At 35.2% G+C, this 22,507-nt stretch overlaps 1 protein-coding gene across 1 annotated transcript in view; it reads right to left on the bottom strand.

Annotated features, from left to right (window-relative positions):
• LOC123527713 (complement C5-like) overlaps positions 1-22,507 on the bottom strand; it is a 58,128-nt gene that overhangs the window by 18,334 nt on the left and 17,287 nt on the right. The window contains exons 15-26 of the mRNA XM_053523915.1: positions 22,267-22,416; positions 21,816-21,890; positions 19,475-19,580; positions 18,967-19,096; positions 18,664-18,731; positions 16,418-16,584; positions 12,707-12,928; positions 10,318-10,414; positions 3,810-3,911; positions 2,998-3,186; positions 803-878; positions 398-566 (exon numbers count right to left, since the gene is read on the bottom strand). Coding sequence (XP_053379890.1) covers positions 398-566; positions 803-878; positions 2,998-3,186; positions 3,810-3,911; positions 10,318-10,414; positions 12,707-12,928; positions 16,418-16,584; positions 18,664-18,731; positions 18,967-19,096; positions 19,475-19,580; positions 21,816-21,890; positions 22,267-22,416 — 1,551 coding nt within the window. The remainder of the gene's footprint in view (positions 1-397; positions 567-802; positions 879-2,997; positions 3,187-3,809; positions 3,912-10,317; positions 10,415-12,706; positions 12,929-16,417; positions 16,585-18,663; positions 18,732-18,966; positions 19,097-19,474; positions 19,581-21,815; positions 21,891-22,266; positions 22,417-22,507) is intronic.

Raw genomic sequence — 22,507 nt, 5'->3', positions numbered from 1 at the left:
CATAAAGTAACGAGCACTGCTCATCATTTGTTTAAAAAATCAGGGGCCTACGCGGCAGAGCGGTTAAGGTCGCTGACTTCAAATCATTTGCCCCACACCGATGTGAGTTCGGGCCTCGCTTGGGGCGATGAATGGTCCATGTAAGGAATCCTCCGAGCTTGCTTACGGAAGGTCGGTGTTTCTACCCAGGTTCTCGCCCTCAATGAAAATAATTCCCGGAGGGACGCACGGGGTCTTCCACCACCATCAAAGTTAGAAAGTCGCCATATGACCTATAATTTTGTCGGTGTGACGTTAAACTATAAACAAAGAAAAGAAATCAGTGAATGATGACATTAGCATGCACTTGAATTTAAAATCTAATGGTGTAACTTGAATAGTAAAAAAACACACTTACATACACATTTTCTCTATAAACTGGGGACATGTTTTCAACGAACTGTCCATCTTCTTGTATGTTTTCCTCAAACCATGGTTTAACTAGGAGTACAGAAAATAGATCATGGCTCTTGCGATAACCATTATGCTGTAGATGACAACCCACTTTGGCTGCAAATGCTGTAAGCCTAAAATAGATTTAAAAATTATGGGAATGGGTTAAAGATGCGACTTAATAGAAGCATACTCGTCGGCATTCGTAACAATGATTATATTAAAGATTCCGAAGCACTATTTCATCGAGAATAAAGTAGGTCGGCGTGACGCCAAAGCGTAACCGCATTTCTAAAGTTACTGTACAAAAATACGGGAAGTAGCAAGTGAAAAAATACTGAAAACTAAGCATATGGTACTCTTTTCTTACCAGGTACTTGAAGCTCTGGTTGACCAAGTAGAAAATGATCTATCCGTGTGTCTAAACTGTTTTGATCTCTCTATACCTGAATGAAGATTTACTTGATGCATTGTACATGCATAAATATTCGAGTTTAGCAATGAAAAAACTAATACTTTACTTGACAATAAGCACGGTTAGCATTTCTCTTGAAACAAGAATTTGTAATATAGGTGGGCCGGTGGTCTAGTGGTAACACGCTTGAATGTCAATCCAGAGGTCCGGGGTTTGAATCCCGGTTCAGGCAATTCTGGAAATTTTTGAGATGCTCTTGAGTGTCTCCCACCTAACTAAGGAAAAACGGCTTCGCGTGTATCGGTGCTGTACACTTGATACGTTAAGGAACCAGACTGTCTATTCGCAAAGAGCTAGGCTAAGTTAGCCGGAAAGCCTGTATCTAAAAATGATTTCTCTGTATCTGTTATGGGGGCTTTATCTCACTTTGTCCCTCTGGCGTGTTTATCATGAAAAAGGCGCTATATAAATCTGGTATAGTAATAATAATAATAATTATAACAGAGTTACCACCTAGGGACTTATTTCACAAAACATATTGCATGCCAGTACAACATCTTTTAAGTAATAGGGCAACATACAAAGAATGTACAAAAATCATAACTATATATCATATAATTCATGAAGACATTACGAAAACTGGTGAATGTTCACAAGGTAATATTAACTAATTTTGGCTCTTTCAGGGGTCAATCATGGGCCGTAACTCCGGACCTATGATTGGATCTATCGGATTCATCATGGAATCCAAGATCTATTGTTGTTAAAGATATCTTGCAAGTTTGTATCAAATCAAACCATAAATGAAGTCCCTATATGGCTGCAAAAGCCAAAATAGCAATTTTTGGCCCTTTAAGGGGTCGTAACTCTAGAACCCATGATGGAATCTGGCCAGTTTTCGAAATGAACCGAGATATTATGCCAATACAAGTTGTATGCAAGTTTAATTAAAAACAATTGCAAAATGTGGTCTCTATCGTGTTCACAAGCCAAAAATAGCAAATTTTGGCCCTTTAAGGGGCCATAACTCTGGAACCCATGATGCGAGCTGCCTCATGTGGTTCTGGGACGATTTGTGTATGAAAAGATTTGGAACCACTGCCTTACCCTTGCATGATCGTAAGAGGCGACTAATAGGGTCTTAACACTTGGTTTTGCAGTAACTCTGTGATTCCAGCAGGTATGCAAATTTTGATTCTATACCTCATGTTTTTATTTCGATGTAAATGAGATGTGGAGTCAAAATTTGTAGTCCTGTTTGGCGCCATATAGCCGATACTGTGTTGGTGCGCCGTAAAACCCAAATAAATAAATGATTGGATCTGACCAGGTTTCGAAAAGATCCGAGATATTATGCCAGCACAAGTTGTGTGCAAGTTTTATTAAAATTTATTGCAAAAAGTGGTCTCTATCGTGTTCACAAGAAATTGTGGACGGACGGACGGACGGACGAAGGGCGATCATAAAACTCACCCTGTCACTACGTGACAGGTGAGCTAAAAATTTACAGACCAGACAAAAAGGTGACCTAGGGCTCTGGGTCTGCGCATGGCACATCAACTCATTATAAGGAACAGTTGTGATTTCAAAATCCCTTCATGAATGGCGGATTTATGGACCGGACAAGAAACAGACCATGTTAACCTTTTACCTCTAAGTGTGACCTTAGAGCTTAGGGTCTGGGTCTTGCGCATGACATGTTATCTCAATATGGGAATTATTTGTGCCAGATAATTTAAAAATCCCTCAATGAATGGCAGAGTTATAGACCGGACACGAAGTGTGACTGACGGACAGACGTTCCTCATATGGGTATTTATGTGGCTACTCTTTTGTTCTCTCTATTGTTCTTTAAGCCACGTAAATGAAAAATAGCCACATAAAAGCCTAACGGAATGAATGACATCAAAGGAAAAGTACAGTTACCGTTCCTATAGCCACTTACGTATGCAATCGTGGGCTCGGAAGGACTCAACCTATTTCTATGTCGCCCTTTTTTCTTCGAAAAAGTCAGAGGACAATAATATCATGAAATTACTTTATGGAAAGGTTCAATTTTAGTTTTGGGCAAAAATGAGTTTAAAAGCATTTTCTCTGTTTCAGTAAATTAAATCTGATTGACCACCTTTCAGAAAGGTAACTGATATTACCGTTAGATATCCAGCTTAAGGCTTTTGTCTCAACTTCAGACGTAAGTTGATTGGTCTCTTCTAAGTAATATAGAGAGTATACTGTGTTAGCGAGCTGCGCAATGGTCGTCTCAAAGCTCCCAATAGGCTGCCTCATCAGCCTCTCCGCACCCTCTAGTGTTGTTGTAACAATATCATTCATCAAGGAACCTTTTAAAATAGAATACAATGTATATAAATTCACATGTGTCCGCTTAATAAAGAAGTCGTTAGTGTTAATATAACTTTTATTCATATATGAACTGCCCTCTTGACAATACGAAAAAAGCAATCTAAATTTATCTGTTTAGATAAACACTGAAAGATAATGATTCTAACTCAGGGCGTTGAATTTCTTCATGTGAGGAAGCCATCCAGCTGGCTTACGGAAGGTCGGGGGTTTTACCCAGGTGCCCGCTCGTGGTGAAATAGTGCACGGAGGGGCACCTGGGGTCTTCCTCCACCATCAAAGTTGGAAAGTCGCCATATGACCTATAATTGTGTCGGTGCGACGTTAAACCCAACAAAATAAATAAAGTTAATAAATTAAATAAAAAATTACATCATCATAACACACGTTTCCGGTAGGCAATGCCAGGTGAAATATACATATCTATGCGACATGACAGAGGTAAATAAACTGAGCCAGCCGACAGCTTTGAGCATTGTAGTCTTGGGATGTGGTGGCGTGGTGGGAGGGGGGTGGGGGTGTTGTTGGGAAAAGTTTAGGGAAATGATTACTATATTTGAAACAAGAATGCAAATAGGCATAATATGCATTATATGGTACCTACTTCGCATGTATGCCGTCGCAGTTCCTGAACCTGGTATACTAGATGCCGGCAAGGTTAGGTTCAAGGTCAGCACTTGTTCTAAGACATGTGAGTGTACTGCAGCTGTAATTACAATTTATGGTTTATTCACATAATATGAATAACAAAACACCAACAATAGTAAAAACATCTTTATACCTAGTTACAATATATATCTCACCATGAGATCAAAAGCACAAACAAGACGACCTGTCATCACTACTTGCATCTTGTTAGGCAGTTATAAATGTATGTCCAGAAATTATAGCAGTCCTGGTGGTTAGATGGCGACACACAACAACAATCATATTACCAATTTTATATAACATCGATTATACTATACCTAAATACTGAATAAAGTATTCATCAATTTCTTAAAGCGGCATGCCTCCAGATTTGGCTAAAAATAATTTTTCTTTCAAACTGAAGTTTGGTCATATTATGAACATTAGAATATGAATTTTTGTTTCTAACATATTTTAAAAGTTCCAAATCAAGTAAAAAAGATGACCGCGTCGGGAATCGCACCCCGGACCGCCGCGGCAATAAAGACATTTTCCCGTCGTCGTAACCAATAGCGCTATAGCTGAAGTAGTGAATAATGTTTACCTGGAGTAAAAGCGTGACAAACGCTTTTCGATTTTCATCGCAAAAAGTAGTAAAAACAGCAAATTCTCATGTGTTTCCGTAACATAAAGTTTGTCAGTAATTAAGTTTTAAAGCCTTCTTAAGAAATATAGCATTTATTTCAAGATATCTAAAAAAATAATTTTTGTTGTTGTCGAATGATCTGGAGGCATGTTGCTTTAAGGTGTCTAGCAACCTTAAACAGTGTTCCCGTTGCTTTGTGTTACACACGCCGTTACTTATATTTTTGGCTTTATAGAAAGTATATAGTTGATCAAAGTGTAATAAGAATAACGAAAAACACGTCAAAATGTCAGCCCACTCTGTTTTATTTTAGTTCGGTCTTAAAGACGCGCCACAAAATAACTGGTAATTATACATGCTTTTCATGAAGAAAATGAGGAATAACAGGTATCTAGTTACAAATTGACAATGACATATATCAGGCCAAGACAATGCTTAATGTCTAGATATATTATCAAATTAATGTAGTAGTATGCACAGTACTTGACGTATTAAGGTGAGTTTAGACCACACTTTGTTTCTACAGAGTAAGATAGTTATTATTCTATGTTTAAAAAAGGGAATGACTGAATAAGTTTGCAGATGAAGTTGTGAAAACACATTAATTCAGGGAAGGCCTAACTTGTCCACATGTCATCTTGTAGAATAGCTTTCTTGCATGCCGGACAGGATTTTCTCGTGCTTTTCCGGTGCTAGAAAAACTCGTGCTGCTATTATATAAATATTGCATTCCTGAGAGGGTGATATGAAAAATGTTCACCGCGAGATATATGAATATTGACCGAGGCGCCAGCCGAGGTCTATATTCATGGTCAGCTTTTAACGAGAATTTTCAAGGATTCTCTCCCTTAATTATTGACTGTTAAAGCAATATTTTCTCCCTTACATTACATAAAGTCATGACCCAAGTCAATAATTCTTTGTCATGGATTTTGCATTGATCCAAAAGTTTGCTTTGGGTTATACATGGTAATTAAGGTCGCATGTTACTTCATAGAAAGCTACAAAACATGTAGCCAGTTTTTACAAATCATGTTGTTTATAGGTTCATATGTAAAAAAAAATTCTAGTAAAGATATAAAACATTTATGTAAAAAAGAAACTATTATGTTAGCTTATGATATTGCGAAATTCGTGTTGTCATGTAAAAGAAAATGAAAACATTAAATAATTTCTTTTCTTTTCTTTTCTTTTGAAACGTTGAATGTCGCTAAACAGTGATCCGAGAATTATTTCATAAACGAGCTTTCCCACAAAAACTTGCATGATAGTTTTTCCTCGAGAAAAACGAAACGTGTGTGAAGATACATGTACATCTTGAATGTTCTTGTCCATATAACGGTACTTTTTTTTTTAACTTTCACGCCTAGAAGTTTACTCTTTAAAACGTGATAAAATAGAGTAATAAACTAAACAATACTGTATTTGACGGACAATGGCAAAGAAAAAAAAAAGGAGAAAAAACGAGCAATTTAACAAACTTAGAAAACACACATGTTAGTAAAACACGCACACACGTGTTTTATCAACTGGCCTTGATCCTAGGTTTTCCATAGAAATCAAGGAAAGAAAGAATCTATTAATTATGAATCAAGTTTCTGATTTTTGTGCAACCCGTGAGTGGTGGGGGCATATAGATTTGGTCTTGTCCGTGCATCCGTGCGTCCGTCCGTGCGTCCTTTAGTCCGTCCGAAGTTCGTGACGCGCCTAGCTCGAAAAGTATTTGATACAAATTGATGAAACCTTGCATGAGTGTTTATCATGATATGAACTTGCGCACCTCCTGTTTTTCGTCTGGCTCCGCCCCCTATTTTCAGAATTATGGCCCCTGAAATAGTCAAAAATGCACATTTTCACCTTGTGACACGCCTAGCTCAAAAAGTATTCGATATAAATTGATGAAACCTTGCATGAGTCTTAATCATGATATGAACTTGCGCATCTCCTATTTTTCATCTGGCTCCGCGCCCTATCTTTAGAGTTATGACCCCTGAAATAGTCAAAAATGCACATTTTCACCTTGTGACATGCCTAGCTCAAAAAGTATTTGATATAGATACATGAAACCTTGCATGAGTCTTGATTATGATATGAAGTTGCGCACCTCCTATTATTCATATGGCTTTGCCCCCTATTTTCAGAGTTATGGCCCCTGAAATAGTAAAAAATGCGCATTTTCACCTTGTGACACGCCTAGCTCAAAAAGCGTTTGATATAAATTCATGAAACCTTGCATGAGTCTTAATCATGATATGAACTTGCGCACCTCCTATTTTTCATTTGGGTCGGCCCCCTATTTTCAGAGTTATGGCCCCTGAAATAGTCAAAAATGCACATTTTCACCTTGTGACATGCCTAGCTCAAAAAGTATTTGATACAGATTCATGAAAAACTTGCAAGAGTCTTAATCATGATATGAACTTGCGCACATCCTATTTTTCATTTGGGTCCGCCCCTTATTTTTAGAGTTATGGCCCCTGAAAAAGTCTAAAATACACATTTTCACCTTGTGATGCACCTAGCTCAAAAAGTTTTTAATATAAATGGTTGAAAACTTGCATAAGTCTTTATCATGGTATAAACTTGCACACCTCTAATGTTTTGGCTGGCTCCACCCCCTATTTTTAAAGTTATGGCCCCTGAAATAGTTAAAAAATGCACTTTTTCACCTAATTATGTGCCTAGCTCAAAAAGTATCAGATGTAAATTCAAGAAACCTTGCTGGAGTCTTTATCGTGATGTGAACTTGCACACTTGGCATTCCTCTTGAGAATCTTAGCTCTTATTACAGAGTTATGGCTCGTGAAATAACCAAAATAGTGGATTTTTTTTGTTTGTGATGCTCATAGCTCAAAAAGTAAAGGGCCTAGAATAATGAATCCTTTTCATAAAATGATTGTTGAGGCTATACCCCATTAAGACTGCAAACATTTGAATTATTGGCCCTCATTTATGACAAATGTACCAGTGGGGGGCACACCATGTGTCCTACAGACACATTCTAGTTCTTATCAGCATTGGTGTAGATCCAAACTCATCTTTTTTGAAATTAGCTCTGATTCACCTTGTCTACTTATCTATAGTGTCTAAGTTACCGTCTTGTATAATCATTGATATACATAAATCAAATATGCTATTCAGATATGTGCTTGTACATACTATACAATGCAATCATGAAATCAAATTTATCCGTGTAAACTAAAGTCTTCAGCTGTAAAGGTGGTTATTTTGCAAGCTTTCCACGAACAAATCGTGACAAAAATGTAGGTCGTACTAAAGAGATAATCCTACCGTGCAAACTCACGGAAAGCACGCTATTATAAATATATATATATATTTTTCAAGCTTGGATTTCATTTCTAAAATAGAAATGATATTGCGCATCTGTTAATTTCACCCTTTCTTTGCAAAGCGTGGAAACCATGTTGTGTCTTTTGTTTAAATGAATGTACACATTCTCTCCCCACTCACCAACTTTCAAGGAGCGCCTAAATTACACCATTTCATAAGAAAACTATTCCTTGGCGTAGTTTTTCTCCTGTCGTCGAATGTTTCAATATTCCAAAGAGTTTAGCTTTCAGTCAGAAAAACTGTAATTTATGTTGATTCGTATTGTTCTCATAAACAGTTTGGTGAAAAATCAAAGCTCTGTTCTATTCTGCTCTGTTCATTTTTTTCTATTTTTTGACTATGAGACAATTATGAACATTATTATTTCAAAAGACTATATTGAATCGTACGTCAATTGTTGGTATATGCAGTTCCGTAAATCGTTACATCGTTTAAGTTACATCAGAACTTTAAGAAATCCACAAGTTTTTATTTCTTGATACACTTTGAAGTTAAATGGGAGCAAGAAGCCTTTACCCTATTACACTTTTAATTATACTATTGTATTGTTTATAAAGTCACGAATACCTACATATGTGATAATAAATTGTCATGCTTTGGAAAATACAATTTATTTGCCTCTAAAGTAAAAGAAATTGAAAAATTTAGTGATTTTCACTATATGTTCAATATAAGTGATGGTGATACTTTTTAAACACAATTGGAAAAAAGAAGATGTTAAGTCAGAATAAATATTTTCATATCAAATTGAAGAGAAGAAATTGATGTATACTGTCATATCTGGTAAAATATTCACAAACCAAAACACATATTTGAAATTTATCATTGAAAATAAATTTCCTATATAATCTATTGCTCAAAATAATATCAGCACGGAAACCAATATTGAATATCGGATAATTTTCAAGGGGGACAACCTACTACGATAAGCCAGTCAAATATAATAAAAGCCGGGGATGCATATTTCGAGGGGTGAACATTTTTCATATCACCCTCTCAGGAATGCAGTATTTATTTTATTATACCGAAAGCTTATAAGAGCCAAAGCATTTACTGGAAAATCAACTTTTATTATTATTATTTAACATTAAAAGTAATTACTAACCAAATAATGAAGACAGAATTAAAGAGTCTTTACTTGTTAGCACTCATAACTTATGGCGACTTTGCTGTAATAAGACTTTTTTGATAGATTAAGTCGAGACGTTTACATATCGCTGACCCCTAGGCCTATATTTATTCTAATATTTCAACATTGCGTCAATCAGTAGCATTCGAAAAACGGCGATAACTTTCTTTTTTCTAAATGAAACATATAAGTGTGAGCACTCATTTTCTTAGTTAGATCATTTCAAAACTTATTATTGTAGTTTCAATTCAATATCTGATGAAAAATTGTTTTCGAAATATTTTGCACGTAGCATAAAAAAGAAAATAATCAATGCGAAAGTATCAGTCTCTCAACGGGTGATATGAAAAAATAATATCACATGCGCAGAAAAACAAAATAACACTGTTGCGCATGTGATATGAAATTATGGATCATATCACCTGCGCAGAAATTGAAAATAATGATTTTGCGCATGTGATATAAAATCACCGGGGAATATGATATATTATTCAAGTTAAACTAATGGGAAATTTGCATTGGACATTTATGTGAAGTATAATAAAACAAAATAGCGCCTTAAAGAAAAACTTTCGTTTTTCTTTATATCTTCTACAAATTGAAGAATAAGGCATGCAGGAAAAAGAATCAATCACTGGCAGCGTGTTAAGATTGAAATATCCGGCACTCGGTAACTCTTTAGGCGGTATCTCGGCAGTTACCCTCGTGCCGGATATTCCCATCTTTACCCGCAACCAGTGAAAGATTCTTATAATATTATACCAGCATTATCAGACAGATTTGCTGGAAGTTCACATGGCAGGAAAATGTAGGTCACTAGGTCGTGGTGGGTCTTTAAAATTTATATTTTAAGGTGATATTTACTCAGGTAGTAGGGTTTATCCGCTGAGATGGATAAAACCGTTAAAGGCTCACCACAACCCAGTGACCTACTTTGGTCCTCCCACATGAACTTCGTGAAAATCATGATAGCACTGGTGTAATACAGCTATACTACCAGATGGCTTGTGGAAAATTTAGTCCAGATGGCTTGTGGAAAATTTAGTCCCTCTCTGTATAAATGTGTTTTCACAACCTCAATGGCAAATTTAATCTTTTCAATATAGTTTTAAAACATAACTAACTACCTTACCCTGTAGAACAAAGTGTAGTCTAAATACTTCATTTATTCAATTAAATGTTTAGACATTAAACATATTGTCTTGGACCAATATTCGTCACTATCACTTTGTAATTATATACTCGAGTTCTTTTTAATGCAAATTATATGTAATTGCCATTATGGAAATACAAAGTTATTATTTTATGGTAGGTCTTTAATGTACTGCTGAGTGTAATTAGTTTAGAACAGGCACTCACCCTCACTGATTACCCTGACGTCATGTGTACAGTCTTCTAACTGTCTGTTCGGATCAAGACAAACTTGTATTGGTACATGTTCCTCTACACCTTCACTCTGGTTGTACATAAAATGAAAATAAATATATTTAACAAAGAAGTCATAGTCAGATTAATCTTGAATATCTTTCAAAGTAACATTCACATTTACATGTCGTTTTTTTTAGATTTAGAATATACTGGAATCCTTGTTTGCTACATATGTCTTATACATGAAATAACGTGCAAAACGGGAATTCTTGATTGTTATATAGATCTTATACATGAAATTAAAACACGGTTGTGACGTAATCCTTTGTTAGTTTTGTCCATTATATAGGTTATTGTACCGATACCGCTCTATACACACGATTATTTTACTATACCTGTCCATTATTAACCTGTAAGAGTCCATTCTTAAAATAACTGATACTTTAAGAATGGACAGGTACAGGTTAATAATGGACAGGTATAGTAAAATAATCGTGTGTATAGAGCGGTATCGGTAGTTGTATCATAGCTCGGTGTTTTTTCTTAACAAATTTGGTGCAGGTAATTCGTATACACTGAGTACAGGGTGCGGTAACTAAAAGTGTGCAGGTATTTAATACCCGCACGCTAGTTACCGCACTGTTGTATAGGAATTAAACTATGCCAGCTGTCTGGAACAGTAGACAGAGAAGTGTATTTTATTGATTTTCTGCTCTAGCATTGGTTTATTTTACCTGGGCTTTACACATTTGTAAAGCAAGGATTTTAAGTACTCACTGAACTGCTGTATATGGCAATGTGGAATGCCTACAACTACCATATATGGATGGCTATGATACAAAACAGAAAGAACATTAAAACTCTCGGGTAAACAATTTATACTCGGGGGCTACGCCCCCTCGTACAAATCGTTTACCCTCGAGTTCCAATGCTCTTTCTATTACTAACAACCTTGTACGTTGAGAGGTGTGAATACATCAGTCTTTGAAATTCGAAAGTTTCGAAATATATTAAAACTGCAACGTGTTTTTTCCAGAATTTGTAGCTACAATAAAAAAAACCCTGATGGGGAACGTATGATTTTTAAGCCAATGTTTGTTTGTTTGTTTTAGGTTTAACGCCGTTTCTCAACAGTATTTTAGTCATGTAACGGCGGGCAGTTAACCTAACCAGTGTTCCTGGATTCTGTACCATGTGTTCATACGGCGGTGCACATGGAACCTTCAATGATGCACAAAGTGCAATTCCTTGAAAAGCGGATAAAATAATGGTTGGGTTCTAAACGAGAAAACCGTGGGCAGAATTAAACTGGAAACCAATAGCTCTACGTATTCTTTGAATAGTCCAGCTAAAACACCTGGTTAAATTTTTTTGTCATAATTGCACATTTCTACTACAAAGACAAACAAACAAAAAACACACTAAAACGTAAAATTTCTTATCGTTTTACTGCATGTTTCGGTGTTTCGGTATACCGGGAAATTTGGCCGCAATGATTTTAATTTAACAATACATTATTTTGTTTTTAACTTTCATAACTAGTAAACGTCTCATAATAAATAAGTGTTATTGTCTTCTAATAAAATTGATAGAAAACAACGTAATTGCGAGATAAGAACGTTTGTTTTGTAATAATGATATAAAATACATATACATACATTTTAGAATGTCTTCACCTGGACCTGTCATCTATATAAAACTGCAAACTCAGCACGAACAAAGCGTGGAAAACTATTAATACATACATCATACGGCCAAGCTAAATTTTACTTTTTGTAAAGATACTTCAAATCATATGTAAATATGATAAAACGAGATATGTTCGAAACTGTCCTAAAAATCAGCACTGCATATCATTAGTGTTAAAAAAATCTTTTCATTGCAATAAATATTTCATGCAATCTTATTTAAACTTTATTTGACTTGGTGTTTTTACTTAGCACAGAGACACAAATCAATGATTTGTCTTTGCCTCAAAGAGGACAATATTAGGGACATTATATAATTTCACGACAATCTTGATTTTTTCGAGAGGACCGTGTTTTAAGTCAGAGAAAAGCCTCAAACTATCCATTATGTGAAAGAATGGACAATCTCGGCGCGTTGCGCCTCGATTTGTCCATTCTTTCACATAATGGACAGTTTTTGGCTTTTCTCCTTTACATAATGTGCAACACGGAAATCCTTGTTTGCTAGATATATCATATATTAAGATTTTTTTCTGATTAATCTGCCTTCAACGAAAGTGAAACTGATTTTTATTGTAGTTTTGATATTTGTTTATGTATTTTCCGGGCTTGTTAAAACTTTGGAAGTCACGGTGGTTACATTAAAGTTGAATCTAATTATGGAAGTAATCAGAACTATTTTCTATAATTACCACAACCAGCAGTTTTCTCTGGAAAGTGTCAACTGCTGGAATATCCGTGTGTATTGTAACTGCCGTCACCTTAATTGGCAACAACCCTTTGGTTACCGGAGTAACAGGGAACCGTATCGTCTGTACGCTGTTAGGTGGTAAATCAACCTGAGTTGGTGAAGTTGGGGTCCCAGGGTTTCCATGGTAACATATGTTTACATCGCTTTCAAGGTATACATTGACCTAAAAAGGGCGACAAGAATTTTAGAGTATAGATGCAATGTTTATTAATGAAACCGTACGATTGTATCTGCTTACAGTGGTATGAAATCCTTTGTAAATAATCTACATGGTTATAGCTTGATTTAGTTAGAGTTTATAGACTCGTCTGCTGATAAGGGAAATCAGTATGATTTGCTTTGTCTTATTAAGATTAGAAACAGGCCTCGATTTCACGAAAAAACTTAAGTTTTGTTAATTGACTAACTTACGTTAATTTGCCTAAGAAAAGGGGAAGGGCGTAGTTTCAAGCCCTACTGGGACCAAAATTGTTTTTCCTTATTTTCCTTTTTTCTCTTAAGTTTTTACTTTTTCAAGACATTTTTTTTTATTTATTGTATAAAAGTATATTTTTTTATAAAATAAGGGAGTTATTGCTGTTCATAGTGAATTACCTCTGAAACAGAAGGGGGGGGGGGGGGGGGGGGGGGGGGAAGAGTTAGACATCCTTAAAAAACTGACTTACATAGTTACATACGGTAAAAGTTTTCTATTTCGCCTTTACTCTTTAGATTAAATTTTGTGGAAGAAATGTAGGTAAATTTTACTTCTGTCTTAACGTTACTTTTGAATGAAGTGAGCAAAATTAAAACAGTTCAACAGGACTCGATCTTAAGGGGACGCATACTTTGAAATTAGAAAAAAGTGGGTGGGGTATTATAAAATTTACCTGCAAAAAAGTACAAGGTTTTGGTAAATGAAATGAATACTGTTTCAACTGTTATAAGTACACAAAGGATTGCTCACTAAAATAAAAATGAGAAAAACTGAAACAAGAAAGTTATTGTTGAATTACATAAGACTTCTTGTGTACATTCAAATTCAACAAATAAGACTTTTTGGTGCGAAAATAATAGTGCTTCACTTTGTCCAAACATTTATCAATGTCCTACAGATTCTAATTTAAAGAAAGAATGTGAAATAAGTTCACTGTCTTGCTTTTCATTTCGCATATGTGAGCTAAAACTCATTATTTAGTTTGTTTACAAAGTAGTGCATAAGAAAAGATACGGTGGTCAAGGAATGCCACATTCCAAAACTAAAAGAGTATATTCCCCTTAATACATTAAACATTTATCGTTACAGAAGTCTAGTGGCTTACAATAAAGGCCTAGAAATGTTGCCATTATTAATTTTTAACTTGGTATTCATGAACTACAATGCACTTAAATATCAAAACACATTCAACAAACTTTTGAAAATGTATTGTCTTAAAAATCCCTAAAATAAGGTATGAAATTTGGTTGAGAGGTCCAATCAATGTGTATATGTGGAAAAGCAACATTCTAATCTTGTTCACAAAAGTTACTAATACACAGCAGGAATGTCAATGATCAAAACTGGACGAATATACAGTTATCCTCAATTTAATGTCATTTATAATTTGTCCTTGAATTCTCCACCATACTTTTCATAACTCTGTTTGCACGAGTTGCACGAGAATGCTGTCATTCACGTAAAAAAAACGGGGTCAAATAAGTTGTAAATGCAATATCATCTAAACGTAATTAATGGATTATGCAGTTCAAGATTAACTTTATCTCATAACGTAACGAACATGTATACTGTTGTAACAACAACTTTACTTACACTGATTTAAGTAGCAGTCGGTTTATAAGTGACTTTATTGATTCATTTTGTGTTTTGTTATTGTTGTCAAAAAGTATAACGGAAGTGCCTCACAACTGAAGCGGAAACCAGTTTGATGCGCAAAGTAGTCCATTGTATGTAATATTTTTTGACAAATGTCCACAGAAATTAATAATTTTCAAATATTAAAGACGAATATCTGAATAGGATTCATTATTTGATAAGAAATTATAATCATCAACATGTTTTTTTAAAAATCGTACACGTGCTGACACCTAAGTTGTCTCCCTTGTTTATTAGAGTTACCTTTCGTCAGGCGCAGTAATACATTTGCAGTGAATCGCCGAGAAGTCGTGGGAAAATTAAAAACCATGTAAACAAAGTAAAATTAACCACCTTTACAAGATGAATTTTAAGTGATCGACATTATGCATTTAACCCGCCTGACCTGTGTAGCATCTTACATATCTTTTCTAAGGTATTCATTGTGTAGAATGTCATGTTATGCCCTTGCAATGCTAATCCCACTCTGATTTTTTTGTTTACATTTTTTATCAATAAGAAATATGGCGTCCATCCCGAGATTAACAGACGTGGCGTTAAATTTTTACATGTTTAAGCAAACCTGGTGTGTTAGAAAGAAAATCTCATCCCTTCAACATTATTTGGAACACTGTTATTGTAAAAAACCTGTATTTTCCTTATACAAAAGCTTAATATTTTGTGTTGAATGTACTTTCACAAAGACCTCTGTTTTCCTATTACATTCATAGTACCACATCCTTATCCACAAAATACTGAATATTACAGGTGTCCATCAGTATTATATCAGTTTAGGAATATGTTTTTTTTATTTTCCCACCATCGATTTCTTGAATATGCACCCCTTCCGCATTGCTGTATGAACTGTGAATGTAGCAATATGCGTCCCCTTAATTTTTCAATGTTGAAGTTAGAATTCCGTTTACTTGAGGCACCCTAGGAAAAATATTGACAGTTTCAATTTGTGTTTTGCAATAATCCGTTTACTTGAGGCACCCTAGGAAAAATATTGACAGTTTCAATTTGTGTTTTGTAATACTTACTGTTTACCAATAGTTTTGATGTTTCTCATAAAATAAATTATCTGCTAACGTTTTGGACAGTGGCGATCACTTTGAAATTTGTCTCTACTTGAGCTTGAGGAAATACCATAAATTATACAAAAATTATAAAAAAAACGGCACGGTAAACTGAGTTGTTAAAAAATTGCAACACAGTGCGAAACACGGTCAACTTTAAGAGTATACCAAGCAACTACCATTTTTAAACATTACTATTAGGGGTCCAATACCTTAAGTCAATTAACAAACTGAAGTATTTTCATGAAATCGGGACCAGTACTAGTTTTAACTACTAGTTTTTAGAATAGTGTAGTGGTTGCGTTGTGGCCTGTCAGATAGGCGGCTTGGTTTCGATACCCCGATTACTCTCTTTTCCCAGTGAAAACTACATTCATTACATTCCGTTCATATTATTTTGTAATTATATTTTTCCATTATTGTCATGTACATGTAAATGTCATTATAATAAAAGAAAAACAATTCATAATGTTTTAATAGCTGTAAGTTTTTCCAGCTGTGTCAGACGATTCCTGGAGTCAGAAGTCAGTACAAATATTTCAAGCAAGTAATATAACTTAGTTTATTTGCACATGTATACCACAAATTGAGTGTGTAATCTGTAAACAGAGGTAAGTCTTTACAAAAAGGGCGTGTACCTATTGTTATAGTGAAAAATATTTAGAAATGAAGAACCCGTTTAGCCAATTCATGGTTACAAATATTCGGTGCACTTTTAGAAATGAATAATGTACAAAATTACCGTATACGGGTCGTCTGTCTCAAAACCGTAGTTGTATACTGTAACTTTGGCTTCAAAACTTTCCAGTCTTTTCGCCTTATAAGGTAACTCAAGTTGCATGAAGAAGGATCTGAACGATTGTACTTCAACTGGATTGGCCAAACACAGTCCTTGATCTTCTGTTATACCTGGTGCAATAAAGCATAAAGAAGAACTATTGGCCTTTCCGTCGGTCTAAACCAAAGTCACATGATGATGGCAATAAAGTCGTAGGGACTCCCAGACAGAGCCACGTACTGACCTCCAGCAATGACATTATAATACTGTGACGTCCTTATAATGACATGCTGTACGCTTTGAAAACCAAATCACTGGAAAAATGACCAGCCAATACTCCTTTTTTATCTGATTACTCTTTAAGTAGCCTCCGAGTTGTTAAAAGTCATAATAAAATAAGTGGTGCCTCTTAGGTTTGGCAGATCTAAAGCTACGCCCTTTTCTCTTCATACCGACCTCACTAGAAGGCTAGAGACTATGATTATGGCAAAGCTGTAAATTATGGATCTGCTAACGTCGGTCGTAATGGCAGTTTTTAAAGGCTTTGCCGTTACCACTTATGGCAAGGTATATACAGCTAAAAATACTAGTTTACTAGTCTGAATATTTAACAATGCTTCACTTAGACAAGAGGGCCATGAAGGCCCTCTATCGCTCACCTGACCTATTGACCTAAAGATCATCAAGATTAACATTCTGACCAAGTTTCAATAAGATATGGTCATAAATGTGGCCTCTAGAGTGTTAACAAGCTTTATATTTGATTTGACCTAGTTACCTAGTTTTTGACCCCACATGACCTTGACCTAAAGATCATCAAGATTAATATACTGACCAAGTTTCATTACGATATGGCCATTCTTGTGGCCTCTAGGTTGTTAAGTAGCTTTTTCTTTGATTTGACCCGATGACCTAGTTTTTTCATCCTATCTGACCCAGATTAGAAACTGACCTAGATATCATCAAGATTAACATTCTTACCAAGTTTCATTAAGTCAAGGTCATAAATGTGGCCTCTAGAGTGTTAACTAGCTTTTCCTTTGATTTGACCTGGCGACCTAGTTTTTGACCCCACCTGACCAAAATTTGAATCTGACCTAAAGATAATCAAGTTTAACATTCTAACCAAGGTTCATTAACACAAAGTCATATATGTGGCCTCAAGAGAGTTAACTAGCTTTTCCTTTGATTTGACCTAGTGACCTAGTTTAAGATTCCACATGACCCAGATTCAAACTTAACCTAAAGATCATCAAGACAAACATTCTGAGCAAGTTTTAGGAATATACATAAATGTGGCCACTAGAGTGTTAACAAGCTTTTCCTTTGATTTGACCTGGTGACCTAGTTTTTGACCCCACCTGACCCAGATTTAAACTTGACCTAAAAATATTCAAGATTAACATTCTGACCAAGTTTCACAGAAATATTATCATAAATGTGGCCTCTAGAGATTTAACAAGCTTTTCTATTGATCTGACCTGGTGACCTAGTTTTTAACCCCAGATGACCCAATATCGAACTCGTCCAAGATTTTATTGAGGGTAACATTCTGACCAAGTTTCATTAAAACTGGGCCAAAATTGTGACCTCTACAGTGTTAACAGTCAAATTGTTGACGTCGACGCCGACGCCGCCGACGCCGGACGACGGACACAGGGCGATCACAAAAGCTCACTTTGAGCACTTTGTGCTCAGGTGAGCTAAAACTCGTGACAGATATATGGCATACCTATTGCTTGATTAAACATATATGACATGTCCTTGAAGATGTAGTGTCAGATACATGACAAACCTTATACTTGAAATTCCAATGACGTTCCAGTGTTAGAATTATGATACACTTAGTGCTTAATGTAACAGTGTCAGATATATGACATACCTATTGCTTGATGTTGCAGTTCAGATATATGACATAGCTATTGCTTAATGTTACAGTGTCGGATATATGACGTGTCAGATATATGACATAGCTATTGCTTAATGTTACAGTGTTTGCTTAATGTTACAGTGTCGGATATATGACATACCTATTACTTAATTTTACAGTGTCGGATATATGACATACCTATTGATTAATGTTACAGTGTCGGATATATGCCATACTTGCTTAATGTTACATTAAATGACATACCTATTGCTTAATGTTACAGTGTCGGATTTATGACAGACATATTGCTCAATGTTACGCTGTTGTATATATGACATACCTAATGCTTGAATTTTCCATGAGGTGACAGTGTCAGGGTATATAAATGTAATATGTCTTTCTCCGTCCCTGGAACAATGAATATCAGACAAACTCATTAGTTAAAATACTTGTGTATTTTACATTTTTAATTGAATTCAGTCATTACTTTGAGCAAAGTTAGGGTTACAAAGAATTTGTGTGTTTCAAGTTATGTAATTTACGTGACATAAAATATATATAGACATAGAAATGTTTATGGCTTTTTGAAATAATAATCTACAAGCGTTATTAACGAAACAGAAGACAAAATATGGGAGGTAACCTATCAAGCTGTACTGAGCCCAATTCAAGTGTTTCTCTCATATCTGATCGTGATAGTGTGTAGTGTCGGAAACCGTATGAATTAAGGTATTCCACGTAATTTGGCATCTCACGTTCATTGCTGCTAAACACTGTAACAAGAGAGGATAAAACAGTTTCACCTTCAACATTTTGTCTGTTAACTTTACTGCTGCTAGTATCTTTTACAATAGACAGTACGGGTTTCTGTTTTACCGTATATTTTGTCCTTGAAAATGCAAATTAGTTTCTTAAAGTCTAAAAAAATGCTTAATTTACAAGAAATACTTTTTTCAGTGAAACATGTACATTCTTCTGAAAAATGATGGTCTGGTTTCAATATAAAGCGTTCCTGCTTTTTTAACAATACCAGTTTCACATTAATAGGCTACTGTCGATGAGTTATACAGGGACACAACTTGTTTGAGACTCTTTTAACCATACCCCCGCCCTTAGTACTTTATCATCTGAACTGAAAGAATAAAAATTACTACTAGTTTCTCGTTTAGCTCTACTGATAAAATCACATCCGCTTGAACTTTGCTGCAAGGCGTCACCATTGACAACAGCGTTAGTCAAAACAGTCAGTCCCGTTGTCTGAAATGAAGTAAATACCAGTATTGTCAGATATATACAAAATAATTGTATAGAATGTAATGGCAGGATGCTGAGAATCGGGTCCTTAGGGAAATCTTTGAAAACCGATTTAAATAACACTTATATACAGACTTTTACAACACTATACTTTTTCATGATGCAGCCCAACGCTTATTACGTCACTGACGATACTGATACTGATACTTATTACGTCACTGACGATACTGATACTTATTACGTCATTGACGATACTGATACTTATTACGTCACTGACGATACTGATACTTATTACGTCACTGACGTCTGTGATATACTTTTACAGGCTTCAAACTAGACCTTATACGTAATAGTTAAAGTATGTGTGAGAGTGTGTTACCAGGATATATCAGAGCTAGGGGTACATGGAGGGTATTTTTCTCTGCACATATCGTCGAGGGCGGTAGGCCGAGACAGATATGTGCAGAGAAAAATACCGAGATGTACCCCTAGCTCTGATATATCCTCGTAACACACGAGCATTACATATTATAACTGTTTTATCGTATAGTTTTATCATTAAAATTAATATAAATTATTATTTTCATTTAAATTTTTTTTAATATTATTTACTCTTTTGATTCCCTTTCTGCGCCTCGCTGACTGAAACACTAAAACTTCTGTTTTAGAAAATGTGTTCCCCAGATAGAAGTATCCAACAGATTTCTGCATTGGTTTTAAATCTTTGCATTTCATTGGCCAAACATATTGTAAAACTTGTTGTTTTGTTTGTAAAAAAAAAATCAAAGAAAAAGAAACATTTGAGAAATCTCAGAATTTCCTATATTTCATGTATTTCTGAATTTGGCGATAACTATCGAGTTTTTGAAATATTCTAGTTTATTTATTCTTTTACTTTATAAATGTAGGTGTTTGTGATAATTCTTTCTCTGTGAACTGTAAATTGGAGCTAAAATCATCTTTTCTTTGAAAGGAAAAAATTATACTCCCTTGATAGGACCTCAATAGAGAAAAAGTGTTTCGATATATATCGGAACAGTTTTACTGTGCTGATATATATCGCAACAGTTTTTTTCTAATGAAACTCTATAGAGATTTCTGTGTTGATATATATCGTAACAGTTTTGTTAAATATCAGCACAGATTTTGTAGTATTAATGTGTGTTACCATGTTTAACATAATGCAAAGATCAAAGGAAAACTGCCGCACTATGCGATAATACAGAAATACAATTTGTGTTGTACTAAGATTTTAATGCATTCTCAAAAGCATGATATAAAATCTCGCATTGAAATACGTAGCTTGGTACATAAATCCGTACTCACGTCATTTTCAAATTAAGGCTTGTCAATAAATACATATTGCCATGACAACAAAGTTCATACCAAGAACATTATTCTAAAACCTTTAAAAGAAGATATGTTTCTGACAATGCCGTCAATATTAACACATGCAATCAAAATTGTGGTGCTTGTAAAGTAATTTTATGTCGTAAAGTCCATTTTCGTGGCCCGGTTTGTCTTCATTTTAAACACATGATTTGTCCCTAATTAAAGTTCCATGGTGCAGCAGCCGACCTGAGACCCTGTCTTATAATAGCCACGGTCCGCAGAGTTGTCAATAACACTATCTGTTAAGACAGATTAGTTTTGATTGTCCACGTGTTAAGGTCACGTGTTAAACATATTAAGAAAATGGATTATAACATTGATTTCAATTGTAAGTTTACGTTTTCAAGGGAATGACAAAATAGGTTTAAAAAAATATAAACATTACTTGATTTGTTTTCGTAAGAAATTGGTCCGAATTCTGTCAAGGCTGTTATGTTTATAAAACGACATGGTTTATCAACAGGTTATCCATGACTAGGGTATTCATGCAAATTATGTATGCAAAAGACGACATGTTTTGTAATTGCTGATCTTTGAAGGAAAATGTATTTTTACGCAAAGAAAGTCATGTTAGAAGTCTATTAACCTTTAGCCTGCTGGCGGCAAGTGATTCTGCCTTTGCGACCAGTGCAGACCAAGATCAACCTGCACATCCGTGCAGGCTGATCATAGTCTGCACTGTTCGCTATTCAACCAGTAAATTTTCATTGAACACCCTTTGAATACTAAGTGGTACTGCCCAAACTGAATGATGGGACAGTCCATTTTAGAGATATAGCAGGGTATGAGTTAATGTAGGTTGTATCAGCTATGAATTTTGAAGTTTACATAATCTGTGATTCATACCTGAAACACTTCAGCGCTGTTTCTTCCGCCACCCTGTCCACATCCACGGTCATGTGACTCAAGAACAGACAAAATCTATAACAGATGGACAGGAAGATATTCCCAAAATTGCATGAAGCACCTTGTGTTGTAATGTATTCAAATGGAAACAATTATTTGAGGAAACTATGAAAGGTAGGTAAGTACAAGGTACGAAAAGGACGGTGAGCGAAAGGAATAACATGATACTAAAAACAGACATTGAAATTGGAGTGCTGTAAGAAATGTAGAGTTCTGTATTATTTTATAGCACTTTATCAAAACTTTGAGGTTCCAACCAAAATTTTATTTGAAGAACAAGTAAAATTTTCCAAAATATAAGCGTTGTTTAAACGTAAATGAAAAGTCTAAATTCAACCATTTTATCATCGGCCTCAAATTCATTATAGTACTTAGAAGTATTTAATTTTACCATATCGTTCATAGAGACATGATTTTCATACATGGACGTTACGGCAGCGTCAGTAACGTGTACTGAAACCCACGTGAAAGGACTGCCACGGACTAACATTCTTTCCACACTACCAGGATAGACTCGCATCTTGTCCACGTCTAATGACATCTGTAAAAGTCCTATGACTATCAAAACGCAGTCAGAATTAATGACAATAGACAATAGACTTGCTATCAAAGATATTTTTGAACAGCTAAGA

The sequence above is a fragment of the Mercenaria mercenaria genome, chromosome 14, assembly GCF_021730395.1.
Source record: "Mercenaria mercenaria strain notata chromosome 14, MADL_Memer_1, whole genome shotgun sequence".
Lineage (NCBI taxonomy): Eukaryota > Metazoa > Mollusca > Bivalvia > Venerida > Veneridae > Mercenaria > Mercenaria mercenaria.
The sequence above is the reverse complement of the archived record's forward strand: the minus strand, read 5'-3'. Positions and strand labels throughout refer to the sequence as shown.